Source organism: Apodemus sylvaticus, chromosome 1, assembly GCF_947179515.1.
Source record: "Apodemus sylvaticus chromosome 1, mApoSyl1.1, whole genome shotgun sequence".
Lineage (NCBI taxonomy): Eukaryota > Metazoa > Chordata > Mammalia > Rodentia > Muridae > Apodemus > Apodemus sylvaticus.
Window position 1 is genome coordinate 209,192,762 of NC_067472.1, and position 16,235 is coordinate 209,208,996.

Genomic DNA, 16,235 nt, shown 5'->3' on the forward strand with positions numbered 1-16,235 from the left:
GCAGTTCCAACAACTGACCTCACCTTCAGGGTAATCTGTGGTCTAAATAAAAACAAAAAACCTTCCTCTCAGCAGCAAACAACAAGCAGGCACCGAGGCATAAAGGCAGGGCTGATCACCGGTGTTGCTCTGCTAAAGGTTCTGGAGAGCTCCTCCTTCCCGGGACAGTGCCTACGAGGTGTGGACTGCGCAGGCAGCCTCAGGGAACTGTCCTAGGGAAGGCGGATGACTTACCAAAGAAGAGCTCCAGACGTCCACAGTTCAATTCCCAGCAACCACAAGGTGGCTCACAACCATCTGTAATGGAGTCTGATTTCTTTTTGCGGTGTGCACGAAGACAGAGCACACATGTACATAAAATAAATGTTAAAAAAAAAAAAACAAACCAAAACTCGTTCCACTTTCTATATAAAGAGGGCCCACCAACCAGGCAGCATACAGAGGGTGGTCCGAGGTCCCCTGGCACATATATAGCAGAGAACCGCCTGGTCAGGACTCAGTGGGAGAGGATGTGTCTAATCCTTGAGAGACTTAAGACCTCAGGGAAGGGGAGGGGAGGCCTAGTTGGGGGGAAGCACCCTCTTGGAGGGGAGGGGGAGGGGAGTGGGCTGAGGAACTGTGGGAGGGGGGCAGGGGGCAAAGGCTAGAATGTAAATAAATAATTAAAACAAACAAAACAGCAACTTTGGCAGTATTCTGCCCACCCAAGGCTGTGAATTGAAACTCTTGATACGTGGGGAAGAAAGCCCACGAGGCCTTTTATTCTTGCACATTCACACGGCAGGAAGTTCCTGGCTGGTGATTTGGAGCATGTAACCAGCCACATGAGCCATGTGGGACTTGAGAAGATGTCCCTTGTTGGAGCCTCCAGCCAATCAATCCCAGCCCAGGTTCTTCTGGGCAAAACGCAGAGCCAGACGCATTCAGCATTCATCGGGAAACAGGGATCAAGGTCATTTGTAAGGCACGGGAGGGAAGGTGAGGCTTCCTTAGGGAAGGGGGGGTGTGGGCAGGTGGGAGGGACATGCACTCAGTGCAGGGCGGCAGAGAGTGACAGTTTCTGAGACATTACGGCAGGTATTTAGTTCTGACAAGGAAACAGACTGTCTGGAACGCGCAGCCTAGCTCAAGTCACATGGCCTAGAACTCTGAGGCTGTCTAGGTTCTTATGGTGAACAGCAGTGCGACATCCTTGCAGGGTGCTTTCCAGGGTTGGGGGAGAGCTGTGGCGGAAGAACCGCTTCTTTCCCTAGGGCGTTGTACAGGCTGTCCTTCATTTGCTGCATCTATGCGGTTTTTCTCCAGTGTGAAGTTGCTGGTGGCGAATGAGGGTGGACACCTGGCTGAAGGACTTGGCGCACCGGTCACACTTGTAGGGCCGTTCCCCGGTGTGAACTCTCCTGTGCTGAACCAGGTTGGTGGTGCGGCTGAAGGTCTTCCCACACTCCCTGCACGTGTAAGGCCTTTCGCCGGTGTGAACGCGCTGGTGTTTAACCAAGTCGGCTCTCCGGCTGCAGGACTTCCCACACTGCTCACAACGGTAAGGCTTGGCTTTAGTGTGGATTTTCTGGTGTTCAGCAAGGTTGTAGCTTTCCCTGAAGAATTTCCCACATTTGGCACACTCATAAGGCCTTTCACCAGTGTGAGTTCGCTGATGCCGATTGAGTCTGGATCTGTACTCAAAGGCTTTTCCGCACTCCTCACACTTGTAAGGACTCTCTCCCGCGTGCACTCGCTGGTGTCGGCGAAGGGTGGCGTTTTGAGTGTAAGATTTCCCGCACTGTTCACACTCGTAAAACTCTGTTGTGGTGTGAATCCTACGGTGTTCAATGAGGTAGAAGTATTGTTTGAAGAACTTACCACACTCTCGACATTCGTAAGGCCCCTCTGAACTGTGCGTTCTCTGGTGTTTCATGAGAGTTGCTCTCTGGCGAAAGCGCAGACCGCATTCCCCACACTCATACGGCTTCTCTCCAGTGTGAATTTTGGAGTGCTTAATAAGGTTGGCACTTTGGCTGAAGGATTTCCCACAAGCCTCGCAGTGATAGGGCTTCTCTCCAGTGTGAACTCTCTGGTGTACAGTAAGAGTGGCTTTGTGACTAAAAGACTTCCCACACTGTGCACATCCATACGGCTTCTCTGCAGTGTGAGTCCTCTGGTGTGTGATCAGGTTGACAATCTGCCTAAACAGCCTCCCACAGTGACCACATTCATGTGGCCATTCTCCCGTGTGCGTCCTCTGGTGCCGCAGAAGATTAGAATGGCACCCGAAGGCTTTACCACAGTCCAGGCACTCAAACGGTTTTTCTCCACTGTGAACTCTGCAGTGTTCGCTTAGGTTAGAGCTTTGACAAAAAGACTTTCCACACTCACCACACTTGTACGGTTTTTCTCCGGTATGGCGTCTCTGGTGTATTCTAAGTGTGGCTTTCTGACCAAACCACTTTCCACAGTCGTGACACTTGTATGATCGGGTTTCAGGGTGGTCCACCTGGGGCGGAGCAACAGAGTCCTTGCTTATGTCTTGTTCACAACTGTCAGATTCAAATACCCCTCTTTCATGGCAAACTCTTGGGCATTCATGAAGCCCGGGTTGGGGGCCGGAAGACATCTTATGTTTATCTGACTTCGAATTATTTTTATTGCTGTGAAAAGCCTTTCCACACTTCATCTTATTTTGTTTCTCACCGTTGGGAATGGCCTTGGGTTGGAGAAGATTCCATGCTGACGGGAATTTCTCCACAGTCTTATTACAGATGGAAGGATTCCCTGCTACGTTGATTGTATAGATCTTCCCAAGGGAGTCCACATGTCTCTCTAACCAGTTCTTGGCTCTGGGGTGCTTCTGGTCCAGGAGGGTTGCACACACCTCAGTCAGATGCGCTTTCTGCCCAGAGAGGTCATTCAGACGTAGGATAGCTTTCAGCACGGTGATACAGATGTCAGAGGGATGAGGCTTCTGTGCGGGTAGGTCTTCCTGTGGAGTACTGATCTGTGGTGCTTCAGTCTGTGCACAGGTTTTTTCTTCAGCCTCCGCTTCAAGCCAATAAACTGAAAGGACAGAGAATCTAGTAAGAAGCACATTAACTGCGCTTGGAATCGGCAATTATGTTTTAACTTCATTTCCCTTTTGAACACCATGAGCAGCAGAGACTAGTTTTTTTAAAAATATTATAAGTTTAGTTTTCTTTTTGGATCATCTTATGATTTGTAGGTTGTAAGAGAAAAAATTTGCCTAAGATTTTAGCTGTTTTTATTGCAAAGACATAAGTCGTGTCAACTTGAAAGGAAAAAAAAAAAAGACATAAACCAATTAAATCTCTCAGAGCAAATCTACTTGTCCGGCAGATTTCTGTCTGAGAGACTGGCTTGGGTTCGGCCATTTGTTTATATCTAACTATGTACAGGTGGGTTTCATTTCTATGGTTGGTGAAAAAAAACAAAAAACAAAACCAAAACCAGGAATTTAAATGTTCATTTAAATGTTCTATAGAAGAGGAGACTACAGGGCAGATAGCCAGGCCTTCCTTTCCAGGCACCATGTAGTTGAAAATTGGAAACATTTCTCCAGTGTCTACCTCCTTAGGTCCCTCCATTTTTTCTTAAAAAAAATTATTTTTGTATTTCTTTTTAAAAATAAAAAAATATTTATTTGTTTTACTTGCACTGGTGCTTTGTCTGCATGTGAGCCTGTGCAAGGGTGTCATGTCCCCTGGAACTGGAGTTAGAGATGGTTGTGAGCTGCTATCTGGGTGCTGGGGATTGAACTCAGGTCCTTCAGAAGGAGAGCCACTGTTCCTAACTGCTGAGCCACCTCCCCAGCGCCTTATTTTTTTATTTCTATATATTGTGCACAAAGTGAGTCTGTGTCTATTTGCACACACACAGAAGCTAGAGGGGGCATCAAACCTCCTGGAGCCGCCTTATAAACTGTGGGCTGCTCGACGTGGGAGCTGGGATAAAACTGGCTCTAGGCAGGAGCAGCAAGTGGTCTGAACCAGAGGGCCATTTCTCTAGCCCTCTTTCCTTCCTTCTCCCCTCCCTTCTTCCCTCTCTCTCTCCCTCCCTCCCTCTCTCCCTTCCTTCCTTCCTTCCTTCCTTCCTTCCTTCCTTCCTTCCTTCCTTCCTTCCTTCCTTCCTCCCTTCCTCTCTCCCCCTCCCCCTCCCTCCCTCCCTGTCTTTCTCCCCCTCTGTCTCCCTCCTAACCTTTTTATTCCTTCATAGCATGGGAAGGGAGGCTAACTCTTGATAGACGGCATAAAACTTAACTGAGAACATGCAGTTTGGTTGCTGTTAGACTAGTCCAGATCCCACACTGCAAACCATGTTTGCAAGAGCAGACTCCTCCACCTTATCTATTCTGGTCATATTCTAGGTGAGAGGCCACATCCAGGGATGGAGAGATGTCTCCGTGGTTAACACCAGAAGACCCACATTTGGTTCCCATCATCCACAGCATCTAGATCTCCGGCTCTAGCAGATGCAATTCTCTCTTCTGGCCTGCTCGCATGCACATGTTCCCTTCCTTTTGATTAATTTCTTTCTTACACCCTCATCCTCAGCACCTGCTGGCTACTCATGCCACCCGGAATGATGCGTCAATATCCTTCTCTCATACATTTCGGAAATAAGTCCCGTTTTCAAGAGCATTCACCTCCCCGTGCTGCCATTCAGTCATTTCCAGAAATTAAAACTCATGGTGTGCATTAAGGAAAGTGCAGCAGCCATCGGGCACTGGAATGGTGGAGCAGAGGCTGTTCCCTGAACTACTCTGTGGTTACTGCCTGGTGTACGGAGCAGTGTAATCTTCATGTATCTCTGGGCCTAAGGACTGCAGGCAGCTTGTGTGTCTCTGGATCTGTTTGGTCCTGGGGACCATACAGTAAGAGTAGGATGGTGTAGCTGCAGGAATCCTCAGGGCTGTTGGCTGGCTGATGGGAGAAGAAATCTCCAGAAGAAACAGACTGAGGTGTCCCTCCGCATAATTTGAAATGACCGAGGTTGACACTGAACGGGCAGGCAGTGAAGGTAACATGGAACGCTGAAAGTTGGATACTGAGCCCCAGTGGCCTTCTCCACTGACTTCATAACACATTCTCTACCTTTATAGATGGTGATAAAGTGGGTAATAGGCCCCTAGCTGACATGCCTACTAAGTGAATCACAAAACAAAGAATTCAGAAAATAAAACTAAAGTTATCACTGTTCTCCCAGATGGAGAGTCCAAGAACAGTCTGGTAAGCAGAACATCTTAGAAAGAGAGCTCATGGTTTTATACCAGACTATTCCTACCACGAGGAGCTCACCGATCAGGCATCAGCCCAAAGGGGGCAGACTGTAGCCCTTCCATACCTCCCATGTTTATCATGTGATACACACACACACAAAATGGAAACTAAAGAAACCAAAGGTTCAAGAAGCTAGAAGCTCAAATTTAACAAACAGAAATACAAACAGAGATACATAGAAAATGACAATATTAAAAAGAAAAAAGATGGTAGTAAAAATACTATGGTTATACGTGTACACACATGCACATATATAAATGTATACTTTAAAAGAAGATTCATCTCCACTGGCTTAGCTCCAGATCGAGGCTCTCCTCATGTTGGCTCTGCCTGGCCTAGGACCAAGCAGCTCATGCACTCACTAGCTTTACCTGGCCCAGTAAAGTGACTCACATAGATAATCTACTGGCCCAGTCTAAGGCAGAATAGAATATCCCGCATCAGACACACAGTAAAGAAGTAAGTCCACATGCCCAGGCACACATCTGCTCTATTTATAAGGCTTTTATAAGACAGAATATCAGGTCGTAAAGATAACTCAACTAGACAACTCAGTGGAAAGCTTTATAAATAGAACAGATGAAGTAGAAGCCAGAATATCAAGCCTTGAAGTAGAATAGTTAGACCACACAAATAAAGATTATGGAGAAAAATTAAAGCCTGGGGAAGGGACATGCAGAAACTTTGGAATACTATGAGAAGAGCCAGTCTTTGAATTTTAGACATAGATGAGAGAAAGGAATTCCTAGTCAAAGGTATAGCTAGGACCTTCAATAATACCATAGAGAGACTTTCCCAAACTCAGGACCTTCAATAATACCATAGAGAAACTTTCCTAAACTCAGGACCTTCAATAATACCATAGAGAAACTTTCCTAAACTCAGGACCTTCAATAATACCATAGAGAGACTTTCCCAAACTCAGGACCTTCAATAATACCATAGAGAGACTTTCCCAAACTCAGGACCTTCAATAATACCATAGAGAAACTTTCCTAAACTCAGGACCTTCAATAATACCATAGAGAGACTTTCCCAAACTCAGGACCTTCAATAATACCATAGAGAGACTTTCCCAAACTCAGGACCTTCAATAATACCATAGAGAGACTTTCCCAAACTCAGGACCTTCAATAATACCATAGAGAGACTTTCCCAAACTCAGGACCTTCAATAATACCATAGAGAGACTTTCCCAAACTCAGGACCTTCAACAATACCATAGAGAAACTTTCCCAAACTCAGGACCTTCAATAATACCATAGAGAGACTTTCCCAAACTCAGGACCTTCAATAATACCATAGAGAGACTTTCCCAAACTCAGGACCTTCAACAATACCATAGAGAAACTTCCCTAAACTCAGGAAAGACACAGTCATAGAGATAGAAAACACACACAGAACGCCAAATGGACACACCCTGAAAAGAACCTTCCCGTGACATTTAATAGTTAAAACATTTAATATGTAGTACAAAGAAAGGCGAGTGAAAGCTATGCGCAAACACACAAAGTCACATACGAAGGAAAAGCTAATTTCTCAGTGGAAACTGCAAAAGCCAGAACAGCTCAGAGCAATGTACTCCAAATTCTAAAAGTCCATGACAGCCAGTCTGGATGACTGTGTCGAGCAAAACTATCTTCCATGCTTGAAGGATAAAGAAAGACTGTCCATAATACAAACAGGCTAAAAGAATTCACTTCCAGCAGATTACCCCTGAACAGAATATAAAACGCAATACTTTAGAATGGAAAGTGGAAAAATCATTGTCAAGAGACACGGACTGCAAATAGAGATGCAATGACTTCAATCAATGCACAGCTTTCAAAAACTTTAAATATTAATGACTTCAGTTCTCCAATCAAAAGGCTGGCTGAACAGAGCAAAACAACAATAACAACAACAACAACAACAACAAAAAATCATCTTTTTGTCATCTACAATGAAGTCATCTCAGTTTTTAAAGATAGGTACCTTCAAGAGAAAGGTTGGGAAAACATACTCCAGTTAAACAGGACAGGGAAGCAAGAAGGTGTTGCTATAGAAATATCTGACAGATTCCATATGTGAAATCTTTTTTTTTGTTTTTGTTTTTTTTGTTTTGTTTTGTTTTGTTTTTTGTTTTTTGTTTTTTGTTTTTTTTTTTTGACACAGGTTTTCTCTGTGTAGTCCTGGCTGTCCCAGAACTTACTCTGTAGACCAGGCTGGCTTCGAACTCAGAAATCCACTTGCCTCTATCTGACAGATTCCAAACTAAAACTAACCTAAAGTTATAAAGAAGGACACTTTATTTTAATCTAGGGAACAATTAACCAGGAAGCCATTACTATCCTAAACATATATGTAGCAAACTCTGGTATACACCATTTCTTGGGAAGTGAATTACTAGAATGAAAGACACAGATAAGCACCCACCCACTAATTGTAGGCAGTTTCAGTCGCCTACGGTCTCCGTAGATAAGTTATATGGGTTAAAAAAACCAACAGAGAAACATCAGCATTAAGTGAGATTATACATCAAAGGGACTAATATATATCTATAAGATATTTTTCCAAATACAAAATGTACACATTCTACTCAGCAATCCGTGACAGCTTCTCTAACACAGACTATACCCTATAGTCTAAGAGATCATCTTCTCTAACATAGACCATACCCTATAGTCTAAGAGATCATCTTAACAGTTTCAGAAAAGTAGAAAGAGACAACTCCACATGTCCTATGTGGCCATAAAACAACAAAACCTGAAACTGACAGTAAATACATCTCCATTAAGTGTACAAATTCAATGAGATTAAATGCACTATTAAATCATAGGCAAGCCAAAGAAGAAATTAAAAAAAAATCCCAGAACTAAATGAAAATAAAAACACAATACAACAAAACCTCTGGGACACATTAAAAACTGTCCTATGGAGAAAGTGAATACATTAAAAAAAAGTAAAAATTGCGCGTGAATAAATGACTTAATGCAGGCAACTCAAGAATTTGGAAGAGCAAGAATACTACAAACCAAAACCTAATAGATGGCAAAAAATACTAAGAAAGAAACTAATGAAACAGAAATAAAGACAACACTACATAGAATCATACACTTTGAACCATCTAATCAAAAAAGAGGACCCAAATTAACAAAATCAGAAATGAATAGGGAAATATTCCTAGACACCAAAGAATACTTAAAAACCCATACTTAGATATCCAGGTGGCACAGGAGGCAGGTGGTCACCCAGGAGTGTGGAGTGTGGAGAGGCCAGAAGCACAGGGATGCAGGGATGGTTCAATATACTCAAATCCATCAATTAATTCACTACATAAACAAACTCAAAGAACAAAACCACATGGTCATTTCATTAGATGCTGAAAAACATTTGATAAAATTCAGCATCCTTTCATATTAAAGGTCTTGGAAAGAACAGGAATTCAAAGCCCATACCTAAACATAATAGAAGCAATATACAGCAAACCGGTAGCCAACATCAAACTAAATGGAGAGAAATTTGAAGCAATCCCACTAAAATCAGGGACTAGACAAGGCTGTCCTCTCTCTCCATATCTATTCAATATAGTACTTGAAGATCTAGCTAGAGCAATTAGACAACATAAGCAGGTCAAAGGGATACAAATTGTAATGGAAGAAGTCAAATTATCACTATTTGCAGATGATATGACAGTACACTTAAGTGACCCAAAAATCTCCACCAGAGAACTCCTATAGCTGATAAACAACTTCAGCAAAGTAGCCGGATAAAAAATTAACTCAAACAAAGCAGTAGCATTTCTATACTCAAGAATAAACAGGCTGAGAAAGAAATTAGGGAAATGATACCCTTCACAATAGTCGAAAACAATATAAAAGAACTTCAAGTCTCTGAAGAAAGAAATCGAAGAAGACCTCAGAAGATGTAAATATCTCCCATGCTTGTGGATTGGCAGGATTAATATAGTAAAAATGGCCATCTGGCCAAAAGCAATCTACAGATTCAATGCAATCCCCATCAAAATTTCAACTCAATTCTTCTTAGAGTTAGAAAGAAATTCTTAAATTCATCTGGAAAAACAAAAAGTCCAGGATAGCTAAAACTATTCTCAACAGTAAAAGAACTTCTGGGGGAATCAGTACTACAGAGCAATAATGTTAAAAACTGCATAGTATTGGTACAGTGTCAGGCAGGTAGAACAAGGGAATAGAACTGAAGACCCAGAAATGAACCCACACACCTATGTTCACTTGATCTTTGACAAAGGAGCTAAAACTATCCAGTGGGGGGAAAAATAGCCTTTTCAACAAATGGTGCAGGTTCAACTGGAGGTCAGCATGCAGAAGAATGCGAATTGATCCATTCTTATCTCCATGTACTAAACTTCACTCCAAGTGGATCAAGGACCTCCATGTAAAACCAGACACACTGAAACTAATAGAAAAAGAAACTGGGGAAGAACCTTGAGGACATGGGCATAGGGAAATTTTTCCTGAACAGAGAACCAATAGCTTATGCTCTAAGATCAAGAATTGACAAATGGGACCTCATAAAATTGTGAAATTGCAAAGTTTCTGTAAGGCAAAGGACACCATCAAAAGGACAAAACGGCAACCAACAGATTGGGAAGGATCTTCACCCACCCTATATCTGACAGAGGGATAACATCCAATATATACAAAGAACTCAAGAAGTTAGACTCCAGAGAGCCAAATAACCCCATTAAAAATAGGGTACAGAGCTAAACAAAGAATTTTCACCTGAGGAATATCGAATGGCTGAGAAGCACCTAAAGAAATGTTCAACATCCTTAATCATCAGGGAAATGCAAATCAATACAACCCTGAGATTTCACCTCACACTAGTCAGAATGGCTAAGATCAAAAAACTCAGGGGACAGCAGATACTGGTGAGAATGTGGAGAAAGAGGAACACTTCTCCATTGCTTGTTGGATTGTAAGCTGGTAAAATCACTCTGGAAATCAGTTTGGAGGTTCCTCAGAAAATTGGGCATACTATTGGAAGACCCTGTTATACCCAGAAGATTCTCCAGCTATGTAATAAGGAGACATGCTCCAATGTGGCCCTAGCAGTCTTATTTATAATAGCCAGAAAGTGGAAAGATCCTAGATGTCCCTCCACAGAGGAATGGATACAGAAAATGTGGTATATTTATACAATGGAATACTACTCAGCTATTAAAAACAATGAATTCATGAAATTCTTAGGCAAATGGATGGAACTAGAGTCACCTCCTGAGTGAGGTAACCCAATTCCAAAAGAACACACATGGTATGCCCTCACTGATAAGTGGATATTAGCCCAGAATCTTGGAATACCCAAGACACATTTCACAGACAAAATTAATCTCAAAAATATGGAAGAACAAAGTATGGATACTCTGGTCCTTCTTAGAAGGGGGAACAAAATACCCACAGGAGGAGATACAGAGACAAAGTGTGGAGCAGAGTCTGAGGGAAAGGCCATCCAGAGACTGCCCCACCTAGAGATCCACCCCATATATAGTTACAAAACACAGACACTATTGTGGATGCCCACAAGTGCTTGGTGACAGGAGTCTGATATAGCTGTCACCTGGGAGGCTCTGCCAATGCATGACAAATACAGAGGGGGGCACTCTCAGCCAACCATTGTACTGAGCACAGGGTCCCCAATGGAGGAGCTAGAGAGAGGACCCAAGGAACTGAGAAGTTTGCAGCCCCATAGAGGAACAACAATATGAGCCACCGAGTACCCCCATCTACCAGGGACTAAACCATCAACCATAGAGTTGGAGGGACCCATGGCTCCAGACTCATAGGCATCAGAGGATGGCCTTGTTGGACATCAAAGGGAGGAGAGGCCCCTGGTCCTGAGAAAGCTCGATGCTGCAGTGTAGGGCAATGCTAGGACAGGGAAGAGGAACCAGGCTGATTTGTGAACAGGGAGCGGGGAAGGGTTATGGGATTTTCGGGGGGTGAGAAGGGGGAGAACCAGGAAAGGGGACAGAATTAGAAATGTAAGTAAAGAATATATCTAATAAAATACTTAAGTGGGAGCATTCTTTTAACTTGTGTGATCTATTTGAACTCCTGCTGGTTAAACTGAATTACTGGAAGTCAGTTCCTACTTGGGAGGACCTAGATCTCATAACTACTTTATTTTTATGTACTTATTTATTTATTTATTTGTTAGTGTATAAGTTCCTTTCCATTGCTGTGATAAAACCAAGGCAACTTAGAGAAGGAAAGATTTATTACAGTTCCAGAGGGATGGGTCCATGATGACAGAGCAGAGACATGGTGGCTGGAACAGGAGAGCTCACGTCTCAAACTGCAAGCAGGAAATGTTTCACACAACATACTTACATCATAATACTGCTAGACACACTGCAGATTCTTGGTTTGTTCTGACATCTCTAATGTCATACCCTGTATCAGCTGTTACTCATGAGAAGCAGGCAACTGTTGAGACCATTTCAACATGTCCACCTTGTGAAGAAAATCAGGACTTTCCTCACACCCCCAGATGTTCGACTACATAAGAAATGGATAATGCAAGCCTTGAAGAAAGACAGTGCAGATGAATGCTTGGTAGAAAACATTCACTGTTTTAAAGAAGCCTAGATAGAGGGTCTTATACAAACAGGTCATGGTCCATATAAGCACCAACCATCACAACACATGACATTCCTGAAAGAGGCAACTGCTACACACAGGTAGAAGCGGGCAGAACTTGGAGAAAAAGGACTTCCAGTTATGAACATGGTCGTCTGGTCCAGGAAGGGGCAATTTCAGTTCAGAAGCTATGGTTATTGTTAACTGTCAACCTGGCACAACTTTGAATGACCTGGGAGATGGGCCTCCTGGTATACCTACGGGGGAATGTCTTGAGTATAGGAATTGAGACCTGCCCACTATGGGTGGCACCATTCCTTGGGCTCAGAGTCCTGGACCGACCACAGATGAGAGGGTGAACTGAGCGATGCTGTACTTTAAGCCATTGTTCTCTGCTTTTGACTGCTGATGTGATGTGACCAGTCTTCTTTAACTCTTGCCGCTATGACTTCTCTGTCATGCTAGACTATAACCTGGAACTGTTGAGTCTAAATAACCTCTTCATCCTTCACATTGCTGTTGTGAGGGTAGGTAGAATAGGTCTTAGCAACCTAAGACAAACCTATTACCTGGACTGCAGCATTTCTGCCATCTAGACATTCTGATGAATGTTAGCGGTGTTCAGGGCAGTGCACACAGCTCAGCTAGAGGGATAAGGGTCCATGATGGCGGAGTGGAGGCGTGGTGGCTGGAACAGAAAGGCTCACCGTCTAAAACCACACACCAGCCAAGAAAGTAGGGGAGTCAATAGGAGCTGCAGTTTGGCTCTGGAAAGGGCAAAGCTGGTTCTGGCAGGAAGAGACAGATAAGCACCAAGACACATGGTGAGTGCAAGGGTCTTACCCAGTGAGGTTATAAGGATCAAATTCTCCAGCATCACATCAAGATACAGTAGCCTCTGAGCTTCATCCAGGAGCTCCCACTCTTCCTGGGAGAAGTAAACAGCCACGTCCTCAAAGGTCACACAGCCCTGTCGTGATGGGGACAAGTCACTCAATGGCCAACTTCCTTTAGAATTCCCAGTTTACTCACCCACAGGTCCTTCCTTTGCCAACTCTCCTCTTGAGATGATAAAAAGCTTAGCACACAGAGGCTAACACCTGCCACTCTATTCCCAGATCACCACATACTCCCTCTGCACCCACAGAGGGTGAGGAATAGCTATGCATTTGGACCTGACAATAAAAGGCCATCAAGTCTTCTTTTGAGGCCATGGACCTGAGAAGATGGACCATAAAAGCCACAATGTGAGTTGTTTTTTGCTTGTTTTTGTTTTTGATTTTTTTGTTAATGGCTTTTTGCTCTAAGTAACAGACGGTAAGTTTTGATTCCTTTGAAATATAGCCATTTCCCTGCATGTGCTGGGTCTCTCTGTACCTGTAATACCATCGAGAACGGAAGCTGGGGCACCCAACCAGCCCAGTTATTCATGCACTAAGGCGAGTCCTAAGGCAAGGGTCCTATTAAAGGTGCTCCTCTGCTCACAAATCCAGGCAGGGAGTCCTCCTGCAATGGTAAAAGGGGTACAAAGTGCCTGCTAACCAAAAGTGTGTGTGTGTGTCTGGGTGGGACACCCTGAACCCAAGACAATTCCAAACACATTTAAAGATAATAGTCCTCAGCGTCGAATGTCCCTTTCCATGTACTTGAAGAGTCTGGAAAACTTACCAATCAACTTTGTTCTGCTCTGAGCTCCTTTCCTGTCTTTACCCCTTTTAACTGACAGAGATAAAGACCTCAAAGTCCAGCTGACATGACTTTTGTCAGGCAATTTTCCTAGGGCTCCTCCACAAAACCAGGAAATTGTCTGTCATCCAAGTCGCAGGGCCTGCTAACATTTTCCATCTCTATGTGTTTCTTCTTAGTCCACATCTCTCTCAGTTCATTCCCCAGCTACCTCAGAGTCTACACCCTATGCCACAGGCATCTCCTTGGACTCTGCATTACTTACCAGAAGGCTTCATATATGGACGCAAGATTCATCGCTACCCAATGCTTGAGGCTTCCTAGTGTCAGAGGCAGCTGCCATCCTCTCCTCATGCCTTGCTGTCAGATTCTGTTCCTTGCTCCAGTGTTAGCCACCATTACGACTTGGGACACGACACACTGGTTTTATACATGTGGCATTTAATGCCACTTCAACAGTCACAGGCTTCCTCTGACAAAACTGCCAAAAGTCTAGCTACAGGCACCCTGTTCTCAGATACACTGACCCTCCCAGATGAACGCTGGTGCCCTTGAGCTCTCCAACTCTTCAGACACTTCCAGAATCCTTCCCAAATGCTGGTGCGATGTGTGTGTATGTGTGTATAATACACACTATTTCTAGCAACTGTGTTATGCACCTTAGTGGTTCCAAGATTTTTTGTTTGTTTTTTAAAGTTGAGTGCCGTGCTTCCTATGAAAGCCTTGGCCACCCACCAGATCAGCTATGTTTCCACAAGGTTGCTACAGGCTCCTCCACCTACTCAGGTGTGCTAATGATGTCTCTATCTGCAACTAGAGGCCTGCTCGTCAGACATACTCATGCCTCCTGTCCTTACCGTTCCGCTCATGGTAGCACTGCCAAGATCAGCTTTCTTTGGGGGCACAATGGCAGATTCTTATTGTGCAAGCACTTAGGAGGTTGAGGCAGGAAGGACTATCACCTGACCAGAGGAGTTAAAAAACAGCCTTAGGACACCCCTTCTCCCTTCCAGAGCTCCCAGGGACTAAACCACCAACCAAAGAGTACACATGGAGAGACCCATGGCTCCAGCTGCATGTGCAGCAGAGGATGGCCTTATTTGGCGTCAGTGGGAGGGGAGGCCCTTGGTTCTGTGGAGGCTCGATGTCCCAGAGTAGGGGAACAGAAGCCTTCAGCAATTGAGATGTTTCTATGCTTAATTTTCCTGAGTTTTAGATCTGTGACTAGCCAACAGCTGGCATTCCCACTACTGGATTTTGAAATATCTCAGTCTCCCTCTTTTTGTATTTATTTATTTATTCATTTTTTTCTTTCTTCCTTCCTTCCTTCCTTTCTTCCCTCCTTCCTTTCTCTCTCTCTCTCTCTCTCTCTCTCTCTCTTTCTTTCTTTCCTTTTCTCCCAGTTTGTGTATGTGTATGTACATGGGTGTACAAGTAGAAATCAGGGGACAATTTTCAGGAATCAGTTCTCTTTTTATCATGTAGGTTCTGGGGACTGACTCAGGTCTTGAGGCTTGGCAGCGGTGCCTTTCCCAACTGAGCTAGCTCACCAGTCACTCATTCTCGTTGAGGTTCTCATCATGTAGTCCAGGCTGGCTTTGAACGTGCCTCGGTCCTCTCAAGTGTGAGACTACCCGGGCATGCCTCCGTGTTAAACCTTACATTCCACTCTTAAGAGCCCCCACACAAATGAATTCTACTACCAACGCGAGGCAAGAAGTGTGGCACAAAGGTGAGATTCCCTGAATACTCCACACTCACCTGTGTACAGACCACACCCATTTCTGTAGATCTGGAAATCTGTGGGAAGAACGTTGTAAGAATCATGGACCATGGTAAGGCTTCCTGGGCTCAGGCCTCCCTAGGACCCTGTCCAGTCCTGGATCTTCATGACCTTTTATATCTAAACCATCTCTAAACCTCAGTGCATAATGATGAGTCAGACCAGCTGTGGGATGTTGCAGAAAGTTTAACTTTCCTGAGGCTCTGCATTAGTCTCTTCCAGCCGGCTCTAGCTCTGTGCATCTTTTGGAATAGTTTGAATAGCCTCTGGCCACATTTATCTTCCATTCAGTCCCGCTGGCTCCTAGGTCGTAAGGACCCAGGTAATACACCTCACCTTGCCATTTTTAGGCTGGAATGCTCCCGTGTGTTTAAGTAGCCAAACACACGATGTTGCCCACACAAATCAATCACTCTCCTCTTGGTCCCACTCTTCCACTCCTCATCAGACAAGTTATGAGAAATGCAGACCCCACCCACGGGCTTGGCACTGTTTTGGATGCAGGGATTAAGTCTTCCATAAAGATGTGAGCTGGGCGCGAGTGCTCAGCGGGCTCTGGGACTCACGAACATAGGGCGCGTGGGGAGGGGCGCCTGGCATGCAGCACTCACCCGAGCCAGGTGCTTCAGATCCGCCATCAGGCCCTGCACAGTCTCCGTGGCCGTCGCCCCGTGCCTGCTCGCTCTCTTACCGTTAGTCTAACTTGGCGATGTTAAAGCTCAGAATCCTCCAAATACCAACCTATGGGAAGTTAAACCAAAGACAGGACACAAAGTAGGAAGTCCCGCCCAATGTCTGTCAACCTTCCCAGGCAGAAACTGCCCTCTTTGGCTCAGCCTTTTGCTACTCTGCTCTTGGCATTGTGGGTAATGTAGTTCC

General features: G+C 44.4%; 1 protein-coding gene across 2 annotated transcripts; it reads right to left on the reverse strand.

Moving 5' to 3' along the window:
• Positions 1 to 738: 738 nt before the first annotated feature.
• Positions 739 to 16,107, reverse strand: LOC127676340 (zinc finger protein 883-like). 2 transcript variants are annotated; one of them, XM_052172276.1, is made up of 4 exons: positions 15,968 to 16,107; positions 15,335 to 15,373; positions 12,731 to 12,857; positions 739 to 3,051 (listed from the first exon to the last, which is right to left on the reverse strand). In XM_052172276.1, exons 1-4 carry the CDS (start codon positions 15,992 to 15,994, stop codon positions 1,274 to 1,276), a joined length of 1,971 nt encoding a protein of 656 aa, XP_052028236.1. In that variant the 5' UTR covers positions 15,995 to 16,107; the 3' UTR covers positions 739 to 1,273. The 2 variants fall into 2 exon arrangements, with proteins under 2 accessions (XP_052028236.1, XP_052028237.1); XM_052172277.1 differs by lacking the exon at positions 15,335 to 15,373.
• Between the last annotated feature and the right edge of the window lie 128 nt (positions 16,108 to 16,235).